Raw genomic sequence first — 22,293 nt, forward strand, 5'->3', positions numbered from 1 at the left:
CAGTAAATTATAGCAAGGCTTAGATCAAAAGTACAATCAATATATTATGTAATGATATGATATATTATATTATATTTTATATTACTAGAACAGAATTTAGATTGACTCTCCTCCCACTCCTGTCCAGACGGGGGCGGTAGAGCACCGGTAAGATGTTGGCTAACCTCCAGGGAACCTAGAAGAAGCAGCGTGTCCTTCACTCATCTTCCTCCCTCATGTGAGCGTCTGTCCCCGGGAGCCTGTCACTCATCAACCCGCCTCAGACCCTCCGGTTCCCCGCCTCAGACCCTCCGGTGCCCCGCTCCCTCCGCCCCGGACCCCGGTGCCCTGCCCCGGCCTCACACCTCCACCATGTCCCGCCGGCCGCTGCTGCTCCTGCTGCGGAGCCTCGCCGCGGTGAGACCGGGCTCGTTACCCGGAGCTGCGACCCTCAGAGCCGGCTTCACTCAGCACAGAGCCCGGTCCTCGAGCACCAGAGCCGGCTTCCTCCAGGGAGGCTGCCCGCTGCTGTCCGCGGTGAAGAGCTCTCAGCTCGGCCTCTGCACCAAGGTGAGCACCCGAGCTCCAGGATATAGATATATAACTTTAATAAGTACAACTCAAGACAGGTACTAGAACCTCTGAAGTACTCCAGTACACTGCTAAGGTACTCTAGTATTTGTATACATATAAATATATGAGTATTGTACCTCTGCTTGTATATATTGATAATACTTTAGTAAAGTATAAATGCTATCAGGCTGAATATAGTGAACAGAACACATGTACCAAATACCTCAGTTACTAGAGTACTTAAGTATGATGTACTTATACTCCATTTTAGCATTAGTATTTAATATTACTCTATACATTCATTTTGTTCTTATTCTGTATAAATATTTATAAGTTAATGTATATTAGTACATACAGAAGTGCAGTTTGGAGGTGCTTCAGTATTTGTATATAATACTATTCCTCTATACATCTGGATGACTACATTATTATATATTAGAATATAATACAGTATAGTAAGTAGTAGTGGTGTATATAAGTACAGTTTAATATATATGTGTGTGTGTGTTTGTGTGTGAGTACTTGTATGTATATATCAGTGTACAGTAATACTTCTCCCCCCCCCCAGGCTGGACCCCCGTTAGAGGACGAGTACCCCCCCCGTGAGGACGAGTACCCCCCCCTCCCGGCCTACCAGAGCGTCCCGGAGCCAGAGAAGAAGGAGGTGTTCATCGTGCAGGTGAAGGGAGTACCCTGGGCGTGTACAGCTCAGGACCTCCTGCACTTCTTCTCTGGTGAGACTTCCTCCAGCTGTCCTGTGTGTGTGTGTCTGTCCTGTGTGTGTGTGTCTGTCCTGTGTGTGTGTCTGTCCTGTGTGTGTGTCTGTCCTGTGTGTGTGTGTCCTGTGTGTGTCTGTCCTGTGTGTGTCTGTCCTGTGTTAGAATCCTCACATGTTTAAACCCAGTTTCCTGTGCTGCAGACTGCCGGATCCGGGACGGGCTGAAGGGGATCCACCTCACCCTGGACAAGCTGGGGAGGTCGTCGGGTCGAGCCTTCATCGAGCTGGAGCACGAGGAGGACGTGAACAAAGCGCTGGAGAAGCACCGGCAGTACATGGGCCCGCGATACGTGGAAGGTTCGTCTCCTCGGGAAGAAAACCCGTCACGCTGAGGCTCAGAGGGGATTTAGAAATATCCTGAATAGATAGATAGATAGATAGATAGATAGATAGATAGATAGATAGATAGATAGATAGATAGATAGATAGATAGATAGATAGATAGATAGATAGATAGATAGATAGATAGATAGATAGATAGATAGATAGAGTACTTTATTCATCCCCGAAGGGAAATTAAGTCGTCATAGCAGCCGGTATATTTGAATACAATAAAATACAATACAATAGAATAAAATAAAAAATATTGAGGTAGAAAGAATAAAAACTGAACACAAGATAAATAGGTAGATAAGGTGCAGTGGCAAGATGATGGTAAAAGTACTGATGATATAATGGTAATGGTATTGTTAAACAGTATATAAAAATAGTACAGTATATATAGTATATAATATAACATAATATATATTTATATATGATAGTAATTATACCAATATAATAGCAGTATATAGTAATAATGGCAGCAACAGTATATATAATAATAACAGTAATATAATAATAATAATTATAATATAACATGTACACATGTATAAATATGTGAATATAGACTTAAAGAATATACAGAGAGTATGATATAATATATGATATATAGTAGAGGTATAAATATAAGTATTTGACTATACAATAGATAATATAATATACTATGAATGTAAGAATATGTATACAGAGTGTGCAAAAGACAATATTATTGTATAAAATGATATATAATATCAGTATGGTTTATATGAACACATATCACATATGATGTGAAGTAAGTGTATATGGAGGGGAGTGTTGTACAGGTCCACAGAGCAGGAGACAGGTTTAGTGCAGTTCTGTGATGGAGGCTCTGACAGAGGGGGAGGAGTTGAACAGTCTTATTGCGGTTGGGAGGAACGACTTCCTGTATCGTTCCTTCGAGCAGCGGGGGGGGTTATCTTCACAAACCAGTTGAAATGATTGGTTCCTGCTCCGTGTGCGTCCTCAGTGTCCGAGGTGACGAACAGCGACGCTGAGGCGATCCTGAACAAGGCCGTGACGGCTCCGGCTGAGAGCTGGGTGGTGAAGCTGAGGGGTCTCCCCTTCTCCTGCTGCCAGGACGACATCGCCCACTTCTTCTCAGGTGAACCACAGGACGGATGACAGGTTCTACTCACCTGTAGGGATGGGGGGGGGAATCGATTCAGTTACAAATCGCGATTCTTGTGAATGACGATTTTAAATCGCCATGCTGCCTCCCAAATCGATTTTTTTAAAACATATTTATTGGTTTATCGGGGGGGGGATATAGGGGGGGCAACATCACCCCAGAGCATGTTGACCAGCTCTTGTTTTTGCACAAGAATCTAAACAAACCCAAGCACTAGTTTTGCATCGCCTACATGCAAACAACAATAGCCTACTTTTTGTTTATTTCAAAGTTTATATTTTAAGTAAACTTTTATTAATTCTATTTAATTTACCTTTTATTTATTGTTTAAAAGTAGCCTAAGTGGCTTACATTTCTTAATCTGTCAGTTTGTGTGCAGTTGACAGGGGCTATACAATAATAGGGAACATTTTTATTTATTTTCTCTATTGGCTGCCCGGCAGTCGTTAAGTTAATGTTAATATTTGAAATAAAACTGGTAAAGCTCTAAGTGAATTTGACTGTGTTGTATTTGAAGGAATGATTCAACATTTTTCCATGGTCCAGTATTTAAAAAAAAAAAAATAACCAAAAGAAATCCCAGGAAATCGTAATATAGAATCGCAATACTTACAGAATCGCAATACATATCGTATCGCCGGCTAAGTATCGTGATAGTATCGTATCGGGAGGTCCCTGCCGATTCCCGTCCCTACTCACCTGTAACTGCTTCTTCGTCAATCCCACTTTCAAACTTATTATAAACTAGAAGGTTTATCGGAGAGTTTAAACCTCCGCTGTCCGGCTAACGTCTTTTCTTACCATGTTAAGAACAGTGGAACAAATTAGTTCAGGTTCTGCCTGTTTTTTCAGATCTGCTCCAAATAGAATGGATCCTTCCTTCGTCCAACATTCCACCAAATGTCAGAGAATGTGTTTCATTATTTCTTGAGTTTTGCTGCTGAACAACAGACGGGCACGAAAACAAAAACCTCAGTCTCAACACGTTCCTACTGTATTTGAAATATCTCCGGATCTGTTTTTGATTTGCAGGTTTGGATATTGCGGAGAACGGCGTCACGGTCGTTACGGACCACAGAAATCAATGTTAATTTAAAGTGGAGGACTGGTCACATCCCTGTCGTAGAGAGATCACTGCAATACAAAGAAATGTGTTAATTTTATGATCTGTATTTTGAATTTAAAAGGCTATCATAAAGGAATACTGATGGTTTTTAATGTAGTTTACCACTCACACAAGTTGCCAAAATACATAAAAGCAACAGAAGTACAGACTTCTCAGGACTGAAAACACACGAGATAAAGGGATAAGATTATTAAAATGAATGGTTCTGCCTGTTTACTCAGATCTTGGATCCTTCCTTCCTGCAACATTCCACCAAATGTCAGAGAATGTGTTTCAGTGGTTTTTGAATTTTTGCTGCTGAACGACAGACGGGGATTCTGCTGATCTCAACACGTTTCTACTGTATTTGAAATATCTCGGGATCTGTTTTTGATTTGCAGGTTTGGATATTGCGCAGAACGGCGTCACGGTCGTCACGGACCACAGAGGAAGAAACTCCGGCGAGGCCTTTGTGCAGTTCGTCTCTCAGGAAGCAGCAGACGGCGCTCTGAAGAGAGACAGAGACAGCATCGGAAACAGGTTCGATACCCGCACCTGTTCAGACTCCGGCTCCTCCTCTGCCCGAGCTCCTGTCAGCTGACGTGTTGTTCCTCCTGCAGATACATCGAGGTGTTTCCCAGCTCGACTGAGGAGATCCACTCCAGCTGGAGGAAGAAGAAGGGGATGAGTCCTCCGGGCGGCGTTCAGCCGGGGAACAGGAACGCCTCCTCCGCACAGACCAACCACAGAACAGGTGACTCATTGTTATTAAGAGACTGACTTGGTCCGTGTCCCCTCTGCTAACGTGGAGGAGGAGGCGTGGTCTCTGATCTGAAATCCCTGGAGTCTTTTCCTCCTGACACCTGGTTTCTGCTCCGTCAGGTTCTCCACCGAGCTCCACGGCGCCGCTTCACTACATCCACATGCGAGGTCTTCCCTACCAGGCGTCCGGAGAAGACATCGTGAAGGTGAAAACCAAGATGGAGGCAGAAGAGACGTTGAAGCTGGATGTTTGTTTTTATTTTTAATAATATGTTTGTTTCTTTGTTTTTCCTCCTGCAGTTCTTCTCTCCTCTCGCCGTCTCCAGGATCCTGATCGAGTGCGGCGCCGACGGCCGGCGGAGCGGCGAGGCCGGCGTTTACTTCACGAGTCACCAGGACGCCGCCGCCGCCCTGACCAGGAACAGACAGTACATAGGTGAGGCCGAGCAGGAGGCGCTCCCGTAGTCGGGTTTAAAACCGTCTGTAAGATAAGAATCAGATCAGCTATTCATATATAAGCCTGATTCCAAGTTTTCAGATTCTTAATATTAAAGTAACTGTTAATTTTATCCATAATGAACCAATATTTACATGTTAATTTAGTTAATGTTATTAATCTGCAGATAGAAACATTAAAAACATGAGAAATAAATTAACAAACCTCACGTGTTAAATTTCACCCTCAAACAATAAATATATTCGTATTCTTTTGGTCTGTGTTAAAATATAACTAACCATCATATTTCTATTTTTAATATCATAAACATGTATAACGTTATATTATAAAATGATCACTGATGTTAGAACTTAATAACTTTCTCTACTTTTCAGGGGAAAGATACGTTGAGTTGTTCATGAACTCTGCATCAGATTCTAACGGGAGGTGAGAGACACTGATTTAATAATATTCATAATAATTAGAGATGCTGCACCCACACTACATTCATTCATAAATATTCAATATGTGCTAGACTGTTAAATGTTGAAATTTGAATCACAGGTTAATTTTAATGACAAAATGTTGAAATTATTCTAACTTACGTTTAATGGGTGAACTGGTTTCTATCATCACTGTGTCATAGCTTCCTCTGAGAGTTCAGTAACAAACAACTCTGCTTTTCTCTTATTAAACTATATTTAGTTTGAAAATCTTGCTTTTAAAAAACAGATGTTTTTATATTTTAACTGAACGTGTGATTTCATATATTTTCTCCTGCAGATGAACGATGACGACAACAAACATCTTAATTTCCCTACACAACCCACGATTGTTGCATTTAATTTCCAGCCTGAACTAAAACAATAAACAAACCTGATGTCAAAGAATCAAACTGTCGTCATTTCACTGCAGGAAGAATCACGATGGTTATAAATGTTTATTAATATTTATTATTTAAACTACCAACATCAGCTCATGTAACTGCATCTACGAAATAACTTGTGAAGATGAATTGGTGAAATTTCTTCAGGATCAGTTTTATTAAAGTAAATTCTTCTCTTAGCTTTAACATGAAGGATTAAATGAACTTGGGAGTCGTCACAGTTAAAATAGAATAAAAGTTTATTGATCTCAGAAGCATTTCCACATGTTACTTGGCTCCAATGAGAGAAATCAACCGGTTTGTCTGGATCCAGCCTCTGACTCCTCCCCCTCATATGAACCAATAATACATAAAAACAGCTGATATGTTGATTTGTCCTCTTCAAACCAGACATGTGCTTTTTAAAAGTGCCCAGAAAAACTCAGAATGCCATTGGAACCTAAAAGCAGCAGATTCTACGAAACGTTAGTTATTGCAGTGAAACATTATACCCAGAATGATAAATCATAAATCATAAACGTATGATCTTCACCTGTGAACCTGAAGGAGTCATTTGACTTTTAGGGAAATGATTAATTTGCTTTATTGCAAACACAGAAAAGCCTCTTTTATCCATAGTGTTAATAAATTGAGGAAAATTAACAATCAACATTAATCCTCAAACTGTCCCGTGTAACATTTTGTTTTTTATGCAAAGCCAGGATAGAAGACAGAGCCATGCTAGCTGTTCCCACCCGTTTCAAGTCTTTATGCTAAGCTAAGCTACTCATCTGCAGACAGATGCCTCATATTTAATCTCCAACAGATTCAGACTGAAAACATCAATACTGGGATAAAACATGAGATGATATTCTGTGTAATTATTTAAATTTTGCATGGATTTAGCAAATTTTGCAAGACTCTAAACTCAATTGAGTTAAATAAACATTTTCTGACTTTCATATTGTGTAAAAGACTTTTTACACAAAAAGTCTCTTACAGACACGAATAATATCTGTGTTCAAAAGAGTTTTATCTTCATCTGTACAGTCACATTTCATTAATCAGCACTTGCATCATATTCTGATGTTCATGATTAAATCTGATGTGTTGTGAAAATCCAGTTTTTCCTTTTGCATCTTTTAAAAATCTTGGTTAAAAGCATTGTCAGTTGACCTTTGACCCCTCAGTCCACTCAGTGGACACTGTGGAAAGTCAGTTTCTAAATGAGATGATTTTCATAATGCCCGACCACTTGGAGCTGAGGAAGTGCAGGTTTCTAATTAAATGAAAAACACCACAGCAGCTCCACACCCGAGGTTTTATAACCACAACAGCATCTGATTTAAATAGAAACCTGCTCAGCTCTCCGTGGAACATCTGGACACCGCTGGATTAAAAGTAATTAAAAGATTCCACAGAGTTCAGGAGTGAAAAAGTGCATTTCTTGGCGGTGCCAGTTTTCACACGTCGATGCCTCGGGTGTCCGGCGTGTCGGAGTGCGTTCATGTTGGCGTGGAGGCGTACTGCTGCAGCAGCAGCGAGTAGCAGGGGACGCACACCGTCTCTGGGAGGATGGAGGACGCCAGCGGCAGCTCGTTGGACACGCAGCTCTCACAGAAGACGCCGCTGCAGTTCTTACACTGTTTCTGGAGGAAGAAGAGGAACACGGGTTTTAACCAGATACAGTTCAGGATCTAGTGAATCTGTGGCTTCGTGAGGAGAAGCTGGACCTGGAGGAGGTCTGAGGTCTGAGCTCTGCTGAGAGAGGTTCTCCTCGTACCTTAGTCTTCAGGAGGGAGTCGTCCTGCTCACACATGGTGCACACGGACGGCTCGTTGATCTCCACCAACGACTCCTCCTGCAGGGAACAGCAACAGGACAAGGATTTAACAAACTGTGGATTTCTACTGTGTGAATAACTAATCTGCACTTTACTGTCAGTTCTGCAGATTGTTTGAAGAAACCTGTTTAATAAAGTAAACTCAGGAAATACAAAGCCCTTAACAAACTTATCTTAATATTAGGGCTGGGCAAGTTAACTCGTTTCAATCGAGTTAACTCAAGTGATGAGTTAACTCGATTAATTATTTTATCTCGCATTTACTCAGGTTTGATTATTTATTGTTTTATTGTGAAAGTCAGGCTTTTATTTTGTGAAAGTCTGTTGCTGACTGCTGCAGAACAGGAAAAAAGAAAATAATTGGCGGATAAACAATCGAGTTAACTCATCACTTGAGTTAACTCGATTAAAACGAGTTAACTTGCCCAGCCCTACTTAATATAAATATTACTGTTTTCTGAAGGACGCTGAGATGACCAAGCAAAGTACTGAACTACGGAGATTCTCTGCAGCTGTTTGTGCAAATGACGGAGTGACAGTCTCGGGAGTTTCTGTGGAATGTTTGAGGATTTGTTGGTGTTGTAAGAGAATCTTTGTTGCATTGTTCATGTGTGAGAGACAAACTGTGGAGAAAGTCTGGACCCAGATCTCCAGGGATCCTCCACAGGATATCAACTCTGACTCGTGTTCAGAGGACTTCAATCAGGAGCTGTATTTACGGCCTGCACTTGATTTATTGGTTGTTGGTCAGGAAGTACGACAGCGACACAAACAACAGGATCTGAGCTTCAGGCAAGATAAGTATTTCCAGTGAAGGTCAGTTCTGAGTGTCTCAAAATGTTCTTTATTTTTAAAGTTTATCAATCCTGTTGTGAATATTGTCCCACAAAATTGTTTATTCTGAGAACCACATTTTAGAACATTTTAGGATGTTTCATGAAAGTTCTCACTAGAAAATTACTGAATTCGAATGAAATATATATATATATATATATATATATATATAAAATATATCAATGGTTGCAAAGGAGTAGTATTTGAACACAAATGAGAGATTTGGGAAATGGAAGCAGAGGCAGATTTTATTTTATGTTGAGTCGTCAATTATTTTTTATCCCAGAAATATTTGTGTATATAAATTTGAAATGTTAAATGATTGTTTACAGGATTTAGTAGTTAAAATACTCAATCCTACGCTGGTCTGTTGTAAAAAGGTAAATTCTCACCTGTTCATCCTCGTGATGAGACAAAGATCTAAAAGAAGAAGAAGTAAGAGAATTTAAAAAGTTGATATTTGTCCAGAACATGGAGGATCTTAGTGACACCGACTCTGATCCACTCACAAACTGGAGCTCAGACTGGTTCTGTCCTCGTGTCCAACGTGAAGCGCCTCAATGTCTCTTTTCCCTGACGGAGAATCTGGGAGCTGCTGCAGGAAAGAAATCACAGCTGATGTAAAGGAAACTTTCAACTGGACTTGAAAGTAAAGATGAGCAGAGACGTACGTTGGTTGAGTTCTCTGTGAGTCTCCTCTGCCTCGGAGGACTGGGAGGTCTGGGACCAGCGACGAGATGATGCCGCTCTCGCTCTCTCCTCAGCTCGTGATCCAGGTTCGACCTGAAAAAGCAGAGGACACAGATTTATATAAACACAGAAGAGACATTATTATTATCAAGAGTCATCAGGAAGTGAAATATCCTCCAGAAAAACTGACAGATAATTTAGTGCTGTCATATAATTTCTCTCAGGGATGAAGAACAGCGCTTCACTACCGGATTAATCTATTTTCAATCAAAAATTCTATTTGGTTTTACCCTGAAAAAGTAAATGTATGTATAAAGCATATTATTATAATATGCATACAGGTTATTCAATGTATACAAGTATAAAACAGAATAGAAAAATGTAAAAATGGTCAAACATTATGAAAAATATATAATCTGGTCAAAGTCTTTATCATGGAACTATTCAGAAGAAATAAAAACCTCATGATAAATTAAAGCATAACATGCCTCCATGATACAGACTGTTGTTGATTGTATAGATATTGAAAACAAACAATCGCACAGGGATGAAAACAGATCGACCTCCGAGGATGTGAGTGTGGATTTTAAAACCAGGTGATCTGACAGCTCCTGTTTCCTCAGCGCTCACCTGCTCCTCCTCAGCTGCTCCACCTCCGCCTGCAGACTCTCGATCTTGTCTCCGAACTCCTGCTTGAAGAGCCGGTTGGCCTCCAGCGCCAGCTCCCGCTCCCGCTCCGCCTGCTTGCATCTGGTTTGAGGCGAGCGCGTTAACACAAACTTATGATCAAACCAAAAACTCGATGAAGAGAAACATGGAGGGAGAGAGAGATGACTTTAAAAAACTTAAATAACAAATAAATAAAAAGAAAAGAGGAGAAAAGGTGAAACTAAAGCCAAAGAAGATGAAGCCGGCTGTGTTCGTTCATTGTTTTATTTGCCTAATGATTACTACAGGTTACACCAATGTTATGTTCACATACAATTCAAAATTAATTAATTAATTTTGCCCTTTTATTCTTACGGTACATTTCTCCTGACCTGGCCTTCGACTCTCGTGGATCAACAAATAACAACTTAACTCTTTAAAACATCGGATTCGCTCTTTTCTTGGTGTCACACACTGAATCAGTCTCTGGTGGAATTCTTCTTAACGACTTTACCGTCCGTCCACTGGACTCAAATCTCCACAAATGTCCATCAGCTCATTAACCATCATCCTCTGTCCATCACGTGTTAAAGCTGATCTCAGTGGACGTTCACACTCCTCTTACCTTCTCCATTAAATGGGGGTTGTTTTTAAAATTTCTACCAAAATAAAAGCAGAACCCTGATGTGGCGAAACACACCAGTCGGAGAACACAAGGACTTGGGGGGGGGGGGGTGGGGGGGCTGCTAAAAGGATCGATTCAGTCCACACTACTCAAAGCTGATGCTGGAGAGCCACTGAGGGAGGATGTGGCGAGATGGTTTTTTAATTTTCAACGGAGGAGCATCGTACAGAAAAAAGAGAGAACATCCTAGTTGGGTTATTTCTATAGAAGCCGGGTTTGTATGTGTATATGCAGATGTGAGGCGGCGGCTCGGAGCTACTGCTGCAGCTGGAGCAGCTTCCCCGCCGCGGAGTTCAGGTTCTTGGCCTGCTTCACCAAATGTTTCTCACTGATTCAAAAATAATATAAATGATGGGAAATCAAATAATGATCGAGAACGTGAAGGAGAGAGACAACAAACAGGGCGGTAAGAGATTGATGCAGTTTAGTGAAACCTTTGAAAAACCTTCTGTCGGCTGTGATATTAATAATATGATTTATGGGGTTGAACTGGTCTCACCTGCTCTCCAGCTGTTTTACTGTCCCAGACATCTGGTTGATTTTCTCCTCCAGGCGAGAGATGACCTCACTCTTCTGTTTCGAGCTGGCCTCTGTGCTCTGAGGAGGAATAACAACAAGTCGCTGTTAATGGGACTTTTTATTCAAATTAAATTGAATCAAATCAACAGAATTCTCAATGTCCATACGTAGATTTGTTTGTGGCCACGATTTCAAAACACCGACAAACTCATAAGGATGAATACTTTTCTTAAATAAGTAAAATCTTTGGTCCCTCCTGACTTTGTCTTTCTTACAAACACACAGACACATGAACCCAGACTGGGATAAAACAGCAGAACTTGCTGGAACCAGACAAATTTAGAGACACTTGTTGTTTAATCTCTGAGGACAGATGTTAATAATGTGCGTGAACAGGGACAAAGTTTAACGTAGAAGCTGTGGATCTTTATTGTTCTTCATAAACGAGACGGTGTGGAGCAGTTTCTTCTTTTTACTTTTGCTCAGAATGTTTTGACGTTCAATCTTAAGTAAGAAACTAAGTAAAAGGGTTTGGAGAATTCATGTAAACACTGGATTTAAATAAACAATTATACCTATGTTATATATTTTGTACTCATGTTATCCAAAATGTCTCCAATAATGTTCAAACTCAGACAAATCCACAGACAACAGACGAAGCGTTACCTGTGACTTGTGGCTGAGCTGTTGGTTGATGGCACGAAGATCCTCCAGCTGCTGCCTGAGATCCACCAGAGCGTCCTGCTTCTCACAGATGTCCTTCTCCAGCATCTTCATCGACAGCTCCATCTCCTGCTTCATCCCGATCTGCACCTCCAGCTCCTTCTCCACGTCCTGCACACAGAGGCACAACGTCAGACGCACACGGAGATCGCTCAGAGTCTCAGAGGGAAAAACAAACGTCTCTATGTTGAGCAGTGAAAGATTTAAGTGTCAATTATATATAGTAAATATGTTTTAAAAAAAAAGGAAATCAGTTAAACACAGCTTCTGTCTAAATGCATAAGTGATGGTGCATTTAGAAATTGAATAATACAATGACTGATTTGTGTAAAACCATAATCTGCATGTACCACTGACACTTGATTTATTACTTTATAAGTAAATATAAACCGTGACAGCATTTAAAGCAACACTTCAGTATAAAGGTCGGTTACACAACGCTACACAACCGTGAGAAACGCACCAATCTGAGCACAGTTTCCTCTTTGAGCTGCTTGCGTGTTTCACCGAGCGCTTGTCCATCTGGTGCCGAGTCGTTTCTTAGAGCCTGAGGACGACAGGAGCATGTTTAATGTGCGTAAGTTAAAAAAGAGGATCCTTGTTTCATGTTTTATCTCAATTAAAATAACGTGTTAAAATGTTTTCTTCACCTTTCTGGACTCCAGCTGATACGAGCTCTCCTCTTGTACTCGCTCCACGTCTTCTTGTAGAGTGATGATCCTGTTATTTGCCACGGCAAGCTGAGGAGACACAAGTGAAGAGAACAGCTCGGTTAACAGAGAGAATCCCTGAAGAGAGGAAGGAGAAATAAAAACATCTACAAGACTCACCTCCTCTGTGAGCTTCGTGTTGGACTTTTCCAGAGCGTCCACCTTGGCCTGGAGGTTATTTACTGAAGCACTGAAAACAGACAGAAACATCCCATTAGAGGAAAGAGAGTAAAGATGGAGTGAAGAGAGACTGAGAGAAGAGAGACTGAGAGAAGAGAGACTGAGAGAAGAGAGATGGAGTAAAGAGTGATGGAGTGAAGAGAGATGTAGTAAAGAGAGATGGAGTGAAGAGAGATGGAGTAAAGAGAGATGGAGTAAAGAGAGATGGAGTAAAGAGAGATGGAGTAAAGAGAGATGGGGTAAAGAGAGATGGAGTAAAGAGAGATGGAGAGAAGAGAGATGGAGAGAAGAGAGATGGAGAGAAGAGAGATGGAGAGAAGAGAGATGGAGTGAGAGAGATGGAGTGAGAGAGCCGTACTAACAAACCTTAAATGTCTGTTCAGCTCCTCGACGTAATTCTTCTGATCGAGAATCGCTGTGATCTGACCGTCACTGAGGAGCAGAGAAGGAAGTAAAGATATTTTAGTATTAAAAATAATAACAAACACAAAGTTTCTGTAAGTCACTCTGGTTTGAATTCATCTAGAATACTTTCGAGGATTTGGTGAAAGGTCCGGAAGCAGCACTCACCCCTCTGCACTCTTACTGCTGTGGCCTCCATCTTTGAGGTACATGGAGAAATCGATCACTCCGACCTGAGGAGGTCATTGAACGAGAGAAAGAGAATTAATAACAACAGAAACCAAACGTCAGAGATGTAAATTGTTTAAAAAAATAACATAATTATTCATAAGTATGCAGTGTCATAACTACATATCTGACGTTTATAACAAACCAAACAGTTTAAAAATCAGTTGAAAATTGAGCAAGTTATGGTTATTTAAAAAGTACGCAACACTACAACACAATGTTATGGTCGAGCGAGCCGCCTGCAGCAAGATGGCCGCCATGTGGTGACGTTCGACTCCATTGGCCGAGACATCTAACCTTATATATGTCTAAAGTGTTCACATGAATTCTCAAAACCCAATTACTTAGTTTCTTACTTAACGTCAAAACATTCTGAGCAAAAGTAAAAAGAAGAAACTGCTCCACACCGTCTCGTTTATGAGGAACAATAAAACTGATTAAAGTTTAACTTCACATAAAAATGAAAGCCACCACATGAAGAGAGAACATTCCTCCTCCTCCTTCCTGTGACCACGGATCATAAACTGGTTCTGTGTGGTTTCATCTCAGTCAGTGGGAGTGAATCACCTGCGAGTCCAGGTCCTCTCCCTTCATGCACAGATTGGCGTCGATGACGTTCAGTCCAACGAGCAGCCCGGCGATGACGGCTCCTTCCTCCTCCATCATCAGAGCATTGGCCTCGTAGAATTCACTACACAGAGATAAGAGTTTCAGCTGAGTCAGCATTACATTTTAAACCTTTTAATAACATGTAGAATTTAATTTATTCCTGTTTCCCAAACAACAAAACAACTGATTTACAGTATAAGAGGTTAATTCTGTGTTTAATCCACAGATTCCTCCAGTTTGATCAGAATGATTTACTTTATACTTCATGTCAATTATCAGTCAGTTTAACCAAGCAACGGTTAAAAAAAGTTTTCAGCATAAATCTTTAGTTTCTGGAATATTGAAGCTTTTAAAAGGAAACGTGACCTGAATACTAAAAAGGTTGCTGAGTGTATGATTTAAACTGTACCAATAGAGAGAGAGAGAGAGAGAGAGAGAGAGAGAGAGAGAGAGAGCATGTTTTAATAAGGAAATTCACAAAATATGAAGTTTGCACCTTGAACTAAATTCTATTTATTAAAAGGATCAAACATGAAGGTTTGACTGTTTGTTGTCTTCCTTGGTTTCCAGTGATTGCTTTTGTTTACCCTCACATGTGCAGTTCTGTTTCCATGGCAATGTGCTTCTGTTATGTGTCCAACATATTTAAGACCTTTGTAAATTACATTTCTTGATATTTCTCAGGCCTTATTTTTGAGTCCAGACTTTTGAAGAGCTGCAGAAAAACCATCTGGTTTGTTTCTTTCTCAGAGTGCATCATGTGTTATCACACACACCTGAGCAGGTCCTTCCTGTTGATGATGGTCTTCATGTAGTCTGAGAGCTTCTTCTGCATCAGAGCGAGTCGTAACCAGGCCCGACCTCTTCCTAGAGGAGTTCTGTCAACAAACAGAATATACATATATAGCCAGGGTTAACTGCTGCCAAAAGAAATACATGTGAATCCTGTGCCTTTATATCAAGTTATGAAGTTTTGCGCCTAGATTTTGTGAAATGCATTAATAAAAACACTCAAATCTAGAAGGTGTAGGGAGGATTCCGTCTTCCTCCTTCAGGGAGATGAAGACAGACTCACTTGAGGCCCGGCAGGTCTTTGACGCTGGCAGTGATCTCTCCTGCTTCAGGCGTCAGCTTCTCCACCAACTCCAACGCCCCCCAGAAGGACTTGTTCTGCCCCAGGAAGGTCTTCTTAGCTGAAGGTCCACACACAGGGAGAGGTTAGTTAAGGAATCTGGGTCACAGAGTTATGACACTCAAACTGTGACTGACTGAAACAACATTTATCTGAACACATTCTAATAAAAATACAGAATTCTAGAGAACGTACTTTTCAGGCCGTGCTTCAGACAGTGCTCCATCACCACAAAGAACTGCTGGAGCGGAGCGTAGTCGGAGTCCAGTGTGCGTCCCAGGTTCAGAGCAGATTCGATCAGGCCCTTGATGCTCAGCTTGGCCATGTTCATCAGGTTCAGCCTTTCAATCGCGATGGGATCCTTGGGATCTGAACAGATAGACAAGAAAAGTGTCGTTAAAGTCCTCGTTTTAAAATTTATATTGTTTATTTTCATGTCAGGACAAGACACAAAAAGAAACAGTCACAGTTTTCAAACACAATTTATTTTACAATTCGATCTTGGACTAAAAAGTCTGTCTTTTCTCCCAAGACCTTTTTCTCTGGACACGAGAAACTTGTTCCTGCTCTGAATCTCATGAACATCACAAAGTGACCTGATCTGGAAAATAAAACACGGATCCTCACAGTGACGAGTCGGGAGCTAAACTTATCAGGAGCCTTCAGTCTCAGATTGAGTCACTTCTGTTTTCTCCTTCAATATAGAAAAAACACCAAATCTTTTCCAGGAAGTAAAAGTCAGGCTGTGTAGCTGGAAACGAAGAAAATCTCGATGAAACCAAAGACCGACTGTCCAGCTACAGTCAGCACTTCAGGATCCATCTATACATGTAGAACGAATCCATTATTTACGTCAATACATAACAGACACTCAGGCTTTTAGTGCAGCAGTTTCACAGGGTTATAGTTTCCCTCAGCATCTGCTTCATGTGAATGTGATGCTCTTTGTTTGAAGATCTGATTACAACCAGTTAATAAAGATATGAGACATTGTTGCTGGTGCTGAAATGGTGTAAATGTGAATCAGGTCGGTTTTCTTAGTAGAAAAGCTTCACAATAATGTTTCTATAGTATATAGTAGAGTAATTAATACTTTGATGAGAGTTGACAGCTTGTTAAAGACAGAACAACCTGACAGACTGATTACATCTAATTCAGTCCAAATCACAGACGTCCTGTAATAATATTAATATAATAAATCCTTCAGATTCTAGAAGTGAATTTCCAGTTGTACACAAACCAACATTTTCAAAATGATTTAATAATAATTCAGGACAGTAAAGTCAACGCTAGATGCTTCATTTTGTCAGTGAGGTCTCAATGTCTTTCCATGAGCTTTATTACATTCTATAGATCCTGTTTACATTAGAGGGCAACAGACCAACATCAATAATTAACTCAATATCAGTATCTGCTATTCTCTGACAGAATAGAAGAGTAAAGGAAATCAGATTTCTCCAGTTCCCCACCAGAGGTCAACTCCACTCGTGGACTCTGCATTGAAATGAATAAACCTCCGTATCTGCCGGAGTGAAACGGACATTGTCAAGCGAAGAATAAAATATTGATCGTTTCTTTTAATGAACCCGGTCATCTTACGCACAACATTAGAGACTTTAAACAACAGGATAAATGTCCCTGTAGGTGTTGAAGCTCCTGTGTAACATCATTATAATAGATCTCCTGCTCAGCTGGAGGGGGAAGTGCTGCGGTGATGAATTTGCAAACTGGCCGAGAAGGAAGAGTCTGACTTGCCGACCTGCCTGGTCTGTGCTGAGAGAAGGCGTGGCAAAGAGATGAGGAAGTCTTCATCTCTGACAACAGACACACAACATCATCTGGAGTGTAGAACGGACAAACCACAGGAACACAATAAATGCTGTAGAGACATGTGTGTTTACAGCTGATTTATGTGTCACTTCTAGACCCGAATATCTGGATTGAACGTGAAACAAACTTAGAAACCAACAGAAACAACATGAAAACTGATTTCTGTTGGAATTCCTAAGGATTTAATAAAACAGGCCCGACAAAATCCAGCTGTCCATTTGATTTACTACAAGCAAATTAATTCTGGTGACAAAACAACCTGCACTTCCGGGTTGATTCTCATCCTCGTCCTATTTCCTGGCAGCGTCTTCCTGCCGTGTGATCCTGCTCCGAGAAAATCAAACCCCGCCCCCCCCTCTGAAATCCACCATGACACAGCTCAAACAGGACGCCACGGTCTCCTGGGCTGAGACGTGCGGCGCCCGGAGAGACCTTGTGTTCCACCACGCCCTAACACACATCGCACAAACTCCCACCGAGGAGCTGCTCCGTCACGTTACCTTCCAGGGCCGGCTCCGGGTCGGGGGTGAGCGAGATGTCGTTGAGCTCGCGAAGGCAGAGCCACTCGCCGTCCACGGACACGCGGAAGTTGCAGAGATAAATGGTCTCGCGGGCGGCCTGGGTGATCTTGTCGCTGGTGGGAGTCGGGGTTTCGCTCTGGGGCGTCAGATCGGCCATGATGACTCAGCTGATGTGAGGCAAAGCCAACAGCGCCGAGGGGGAAAAAAGGCGTGATGGCTCCAGACGCCGGCGAAGGCCCCAAAAAAACAACAGCTCAGCTCAGAGAGAGAGAGAGAGAGAGAGAAACCGGAGAGGATGAAAAGAGACAAAGGAGAGAAAAGGCCAAGACGGGGGGGGGGGAAGGCTGGCAGCGTTTAGCAGGTGGAAGAAAGGATGATGCTTCTCCTCCTCCTCTCTACGCCTGCATCCCTCTCTCCTCCTTTGCTCCAACTGAGTTAATTACACTGCCGGTTTGAGAAAGGCTGCTGCTGCTCCGTCCTCTCCTCCTCCTCCTCCACCTCCTCCTCTTCAACCTCCGGTTATCCCCTTCTGTGCAGACAGGGGGGTGGGGGGGTATTTAAAATGCAGGAGAGCACCGAGCTGGAAATCACAGCCCTCCTCCTCCTCCTCCTCCTCCTCCGCTCAGCACCGCCTCACTCAGACTGCACCGCGGTGAATGCTCTGGGTGGGTGTCGACCAAGATGGCTGACATCAGCGCTGGGTAGAGCAACACACACGGTCACGTGAGCAGATGGTGCATGCGTAAAAAAAAAAGGAAAAGGATGGTGCGTGTGTGTGGGGGGGGGTGGGTGCTCAGGCAGCGCTAACGATGCAGCAGAGAACTCATCCGTCTCTCAGGCATCCACAGCCTGACCTGGATCTGAGGCCTGTTCTTTAAATAATGCAATTACTGAACTGCTCCGTCATGTGAAGCCAAACCAGAGACCGGACCATTCAGAACCTCTAAGTGAAGCCACAGCCTCTTGGTCGCCCCCTGGTGGCTGGCAGCAGGATAGACCATTAACCCAGCCTTCTCCATGTTAGCAGATGGGACATCGGCCACACTACCAGGACTCAGGAATATAACCTCCATCAAGAATGTTGTGTTTTTGTCTGCATTTGTTTGTTTGTTAGCGGGATAACGCAAAAACTGATTTATGAAAGGGGCGTGGCCACCGTACGGTAACAATTAAAGCGAGAAACCCTGTTCCGACCTCTGATGTGTAGCAGAGAAACACAATGTTTACTGTAAGGTTTGCTCTAGGCAACTGTTGGGCTTTAGCTAAAGTAAAAGCTCCACTGAATGCGATTCGGTTTTTATTAATTACAAGTTATTAAGTCATGTACTGGATTCATTACTAAGACTTTTACTTTGTACAGGATTTGTGTTTTCTTGACGTCTTTGAATGTTTTGTTTATATTCTATATGAACTATGTCTCTTCCTTTGTGTATTTCTGAATTAAAACAAGAATTCCATGAATTACGATGAGCCAGTAGATGCGACAGCGGTGTAAAGTTAATTACACGTTGTAAGAGTCATAAACCAGCTATAATTAGTATTTTCTGTTCAGTGAAAGCAGTGAATAACTGTCATAACTCATATTTGGTGAAATAGAGTGAACTGTTGGTGACACAACAATTATCACCACAGACAAACGGAGCTCAAAGCTAAACCAGCTCTGACTGATCCACCTTTAAATTCATAAAACAGCAAACAGCAGAGCTACAGTCAACACAACACAGAAGAATCAAACTCTTCACATCAACTGTATAATATGAACCATTGTTATTGTATTTATTCATCCGTTGTGCTTGTGGCTTTCTACTATTCTCTCAATTAGAAGCACATGGAGTTTCTGCCTATGAAATGTTCTATATAATAAATATGTCATTACATTTTATAATATCACATTATTTCACATGTACACCACTTATTGATTGATTGATGATTCACCCATATGTGCACATGTGTGTGTTTGTTTCTTTCTGCTGTGACAAGTGAAAGTGGATCAATAAAGTTTTATCTAATCATGAACCACACGCAGCTTGTTAGCTTGTTAGCTTGTTTACAGCTCTGTCAGCTGACGGACGTGACACATTAAATTACTGAGGATTTAATTAGTTTGAAAAGATAATCTGTGACTTGTTTTACCTTCAGAACTCAAAATACATTAGTTGTTAGAATTGTATTAAAGTAAAAAGAGACAAGAAGTTGCTTGTTTGGGAGAATCCAAAGATAGCTAACTCCTCCAACAAGCTAGATGCTAACAGCTGGTGCTTTAAGTGTTGTTGTGTACTTTATGTATTTAAATATTCTAACAGCTGGTACTTTAGTGTAGTTACTTACTATGAGTTTATTTAAGAGTCTAACAGCATGTACTTTAGTATAGTTGTGTACGTTATGTATTTTAAGATGCTTACATCAGGTACTTTAGTGTAGTTGTGTACTTTATGCATTTTAAGATGCTAACAGCAGGTACTTTAGTGTAGTTATGTACTAAACGTTTATTTAAGATGCTAACAGCAGGTGCTTTAGGGTAGTTGTGTACATTATGTATTTTAAGATGCTAACAGCATGAACTGTAGTATAGTTGTGTACTTCATGTATTTTAAGATGCTTACATCAGGTGCGTTATTGTAGTTGTGTACTTTATGTATTTAAAGATGCTAACAGCAGGTGCTTTAGTGTTGTTGTGTATTATAAGTTTATTTAAGATGCTAACTGTTGGTACTTCAGTGTAGTTGTGTACTTTATGTATTTTAAGATGCTAACATCAGGGGCTTTAGTGTTGTGTTGTACTTTATGCATTAAAAGATGCTAAGAGCAGGTGCTTTAGTGTACTTTATGTATTTAAGATGCTAACAGCAGGTACTTGCGTGTAGTTGTGTACTGTATGTATTTTAAGATGCTAACAGCAGGTGCTTTAGTGTACGTGTGTACCTTCAGTTTATTTAAGATGCTAACAGCAGGTACTTTACTGTAGTTGTGTACTTTATGTATTTTAAGATGCTAACATCAGGTACTTTAGTGTTGTTGTGTACTAAAAGTTTATTTAAGATGCTAACAGCAGGTGCTTTAGTGTAGTTGTGTACTTTATGTATTTTAAGATGCTAACTGCAGGTGCTTTAGTGTACTTACAGTATTAAAACATGCTAACAGCTGGTACTTTAGTGTAGTTGTGTACTTTAAGTTTATTTAAGATGCTAATAGCAGGTACTTTAGTGTACTTTAAGTATTTTAAGATGCTAACAGAAGGTGCTTTAGTGTACTTATGCACTTTATGTATTTCAAGATGCTAACAGCTGGCTCTTTAGTGGAGTTGTGTACTTTATGTATTTTAAGGATACTAACATCAGGTGCTTTAGTATAGTTGTGTACTTGAAGTCAATTTAAAGATGCTAACAGCAGGTACTTTAGTGTTCTTTAAGTATTTAAAGATGCTAACAGCAGGTGGTTTAGTAGTATACTTATGCATTTTATGTATTTAAAGATGCTAACAGAGCTCAGTGTTGTTAGCATCTTTATGCTCATTTTGCTCATGTTTGCTGATGGAGGTTGTGTTACTCTTACTCTTGCTCCTGCGCTTGGACTCGATCCTCTCGATCTGGAAGTCGTAGTGCCGCAGCGGAGCCGGGGACCCGGAGCCCGGCTTCCCGGAGCCCGGCTTCCCGAACCGGACGTTCGCGGAGCTCAGCGCCTCCCTGAAGTAAATCACCGAGGTCGGGGACAAGGTCTCGTCCGGGCTGTCAGCGTGTCCGGTCCCGTCCGAGGAGCTCCGTGGGCCCGGGCCGTGCAAGCCCTCCGGCGGGGCATCCTGCTCCGCCATCCTCCTCCTGCTCCCCGGTCAGACCCGCTGCATGTGCCCGGCGCCGGGGCTCGGACTGCGGGGTCACTGCTCAGCTAGCTGCGGTTAGCCTGTGTGGCTACACCCGGGGAGGCTAGCAGCACCACCGGCAGGCCGCTCCGGGTTCCGTCCCGGTTCTATCCGGGTTCCGGCCGGGTTCAGTCCGGGTTCAGTCCGCTCGTCCCGTCCTCCGCCGCCGCCTCCTGACCCGGAAGTAACTCGGGATTAACATTTTGTTCAAAGTGTTTAATTCCGCGAGATTTTCAGTGATCACGTGACCAGAGACCGTGACGTGAGCGGAGATGGGTCGCGAGCAGCGGGTCCCCTGACCGCAGAGCTCCCATGATGCATTGCGGTGGGGTTGAGACACTCGGAGCACTTGTGCCTCTTCCGCTTTTAGAGTCTCTGAGCTGTTTACATCGAGTGGGAACTTTGAGAAACAGCGCTTCCTGCAGGACAATAATACAACTACAGCTGAACGACGATAACATGATATTATTGAAAAATGTTGCCTAAGCAATAATAATAATATGAATAATGATATTAACAATACAATACATTTCTCATCGATACATAGACATAACAGCTAGAGTACTACTACTTATTGGTTGGTCTAATAATTACAACAAAAAGCGATCTATCAATCTATTTTAGTAATCTCAATATAATTATAATTAATCTCTGTAGGCAGAGAGCACTTTGCCACACATGTAATACCCTAATATAAAACAGGGGGCGCTAAAAGGAAGAGTATCAGGAATTAAAAAGTGTTTCCTCCCCGTCGGGGAATTGAACCCCGGTCTCCCGCGTGACAGGCGGGGATACTATCCACTATACTAACGAGGAGTTAGTGAAGATTGCAAGTTTTTGAGACATTTTATTCAATTTTTATGACAATATAACAATATCAATCAATCAGTCAATCATTAATTTAAAGGGTGTTGAGA

The 22,293-nt window shown here is 41.7% G+C and overlaps 2 protein-coding genes across 2 annotated transcripts; one reads left to right on the forward strand and one right to left on the reverse strand.

The window, feature by feature from the left end:
• Positions 1 to 208: 208 nt before the first annotated feature.
• Positions 209 to 5,996, forward strand: grsf1 (G-rich RNA sequence binding factor 1). The gene is made up of 10 exons (XM_061071662.1): positions 209 to 549; positions 1,121 to 1,286; positions 1,472 to 1,627; positions 2,637 to 2,771; positions 4,305 to 4,443; positions 4,524 to 4,657; positions 4,786 to 4,871; positions 4,966 to 5,101; positions 5,497 to 5,548; positions 5,885 to 5,996. Exons 1-10 carry the CDS (start codon positions 352 to 354, stop codon positions 5,886 to 5,888), a joined length of 1,206 nt encoding a protein of 401 aa, XP_060927645.1. The 5' UTR covers positions 209 to 351; the 3' UTR covers positions 5,889 to 5,996.
• A 212-nt stretch (positions 5,997 to 6,208) lies between these two features.
• On the reverse strand, positions 6,209 to 21,543 carry rufy3 (RUN and FYVE domain containing 3). Its single transcript, XM_061072144.1, has 18 exons — positions 21,073 to 21,543; positions 15,365 to 15,538; positions 15,113 to 15,230; positions 14,814 to 14,915; positions 13,996 to 14,119; positions 13,369 to 13,433; positions 13,165 to 13,230; positions 12,739 to 12,808; positions 12,559 to 12,648; positions 12,372 to 12,455; positions 11,852 to 12,019; positions 11,166 to 11,263; positions 9,964 to 10,083; positions 9,315 to 9,426; positions 9,153 to 9,238; positions 9,036 to 9,063; positions 7,750 to 7,827; positions 6,209 to 7,615 (listed from the first exon to the last, which is right to left on the reverse strand). The coding sequence occupies exons 1-18, from the start codon at positions 21,326 to 21,328 to the stop codon at positions 7,472 to 7,474; spliced, it is 1,983 nt and encodes a 660-aa protein (XP_060928127.1). The 5' UTR covers positions 21,329 to 21,543; the 3' UTR covers positions 6,209 to 7,471.
• Between the last annotated feature and the right edge of the window lie 750 nt (positions 21,544 to 22,293).

The sequence above is a fragment of the Limanda limanda genome, chromosome 5 (genome assembly GCF_963576545.1).
Source record: "Limanda limanda chromosome 5, fLimLim1.1, whole genome shotgun sequence".
Lineage (NCBI taxonomy): Eukaryota > Metazoa > Chordata > Actinopteri > Pleuronectiformes > Pleuronectidae > Limanda > Limanda limanda.

Excerpts from the sequence above, each read along its gene's own strand:
- grsf1 (XM_061071662.1), top strand. The coding sequence starts at position 352 with ATGTCCCGCCGGCCGCTGCTGCTCCTGCTGCGGAGCCTCGCCGCGGTG. Across the intron at positions 550-1,120 it reads AGCTCGGCCTCTGCACCAAG|GCTGGACCCCCGTTAGAGGA; the intron begins GTGAGCACCCGA and ends CCCCCCCCCCAG. Across the intron at positions 1,287-1,471 it reads CCTCCTGCACTTCTTCTCTG|ACTGCCGGATCCGGGACGGG; the intron begins GTGAGACTTCCT and ends CCTGTGCTGCAG.
- rufy3 (XM_061072144.1), bottom strand. The coding sequence starts at position 21,328 with ATGGCGGAGCAGGATGCCCCGCCGGAGGGCTTGCACGGCCCGGGCCCA. Across the intron at positions 14,120-14,813 it reads AACAGGAAGGACCTGCTCAG|TGAATTCTACGAGGCCAATG; the intron begins GTGTGTGTGATA and ends ATCTCTGTGTAG. Across the intron at positions 12,649-12,738 it reads ACACGAAGCTCACAGAGGAG|CTTGCCGTGGCAAATAACAG; the intron begins GTGAGTCTTGTA and ends GTGTCTCCTCAG.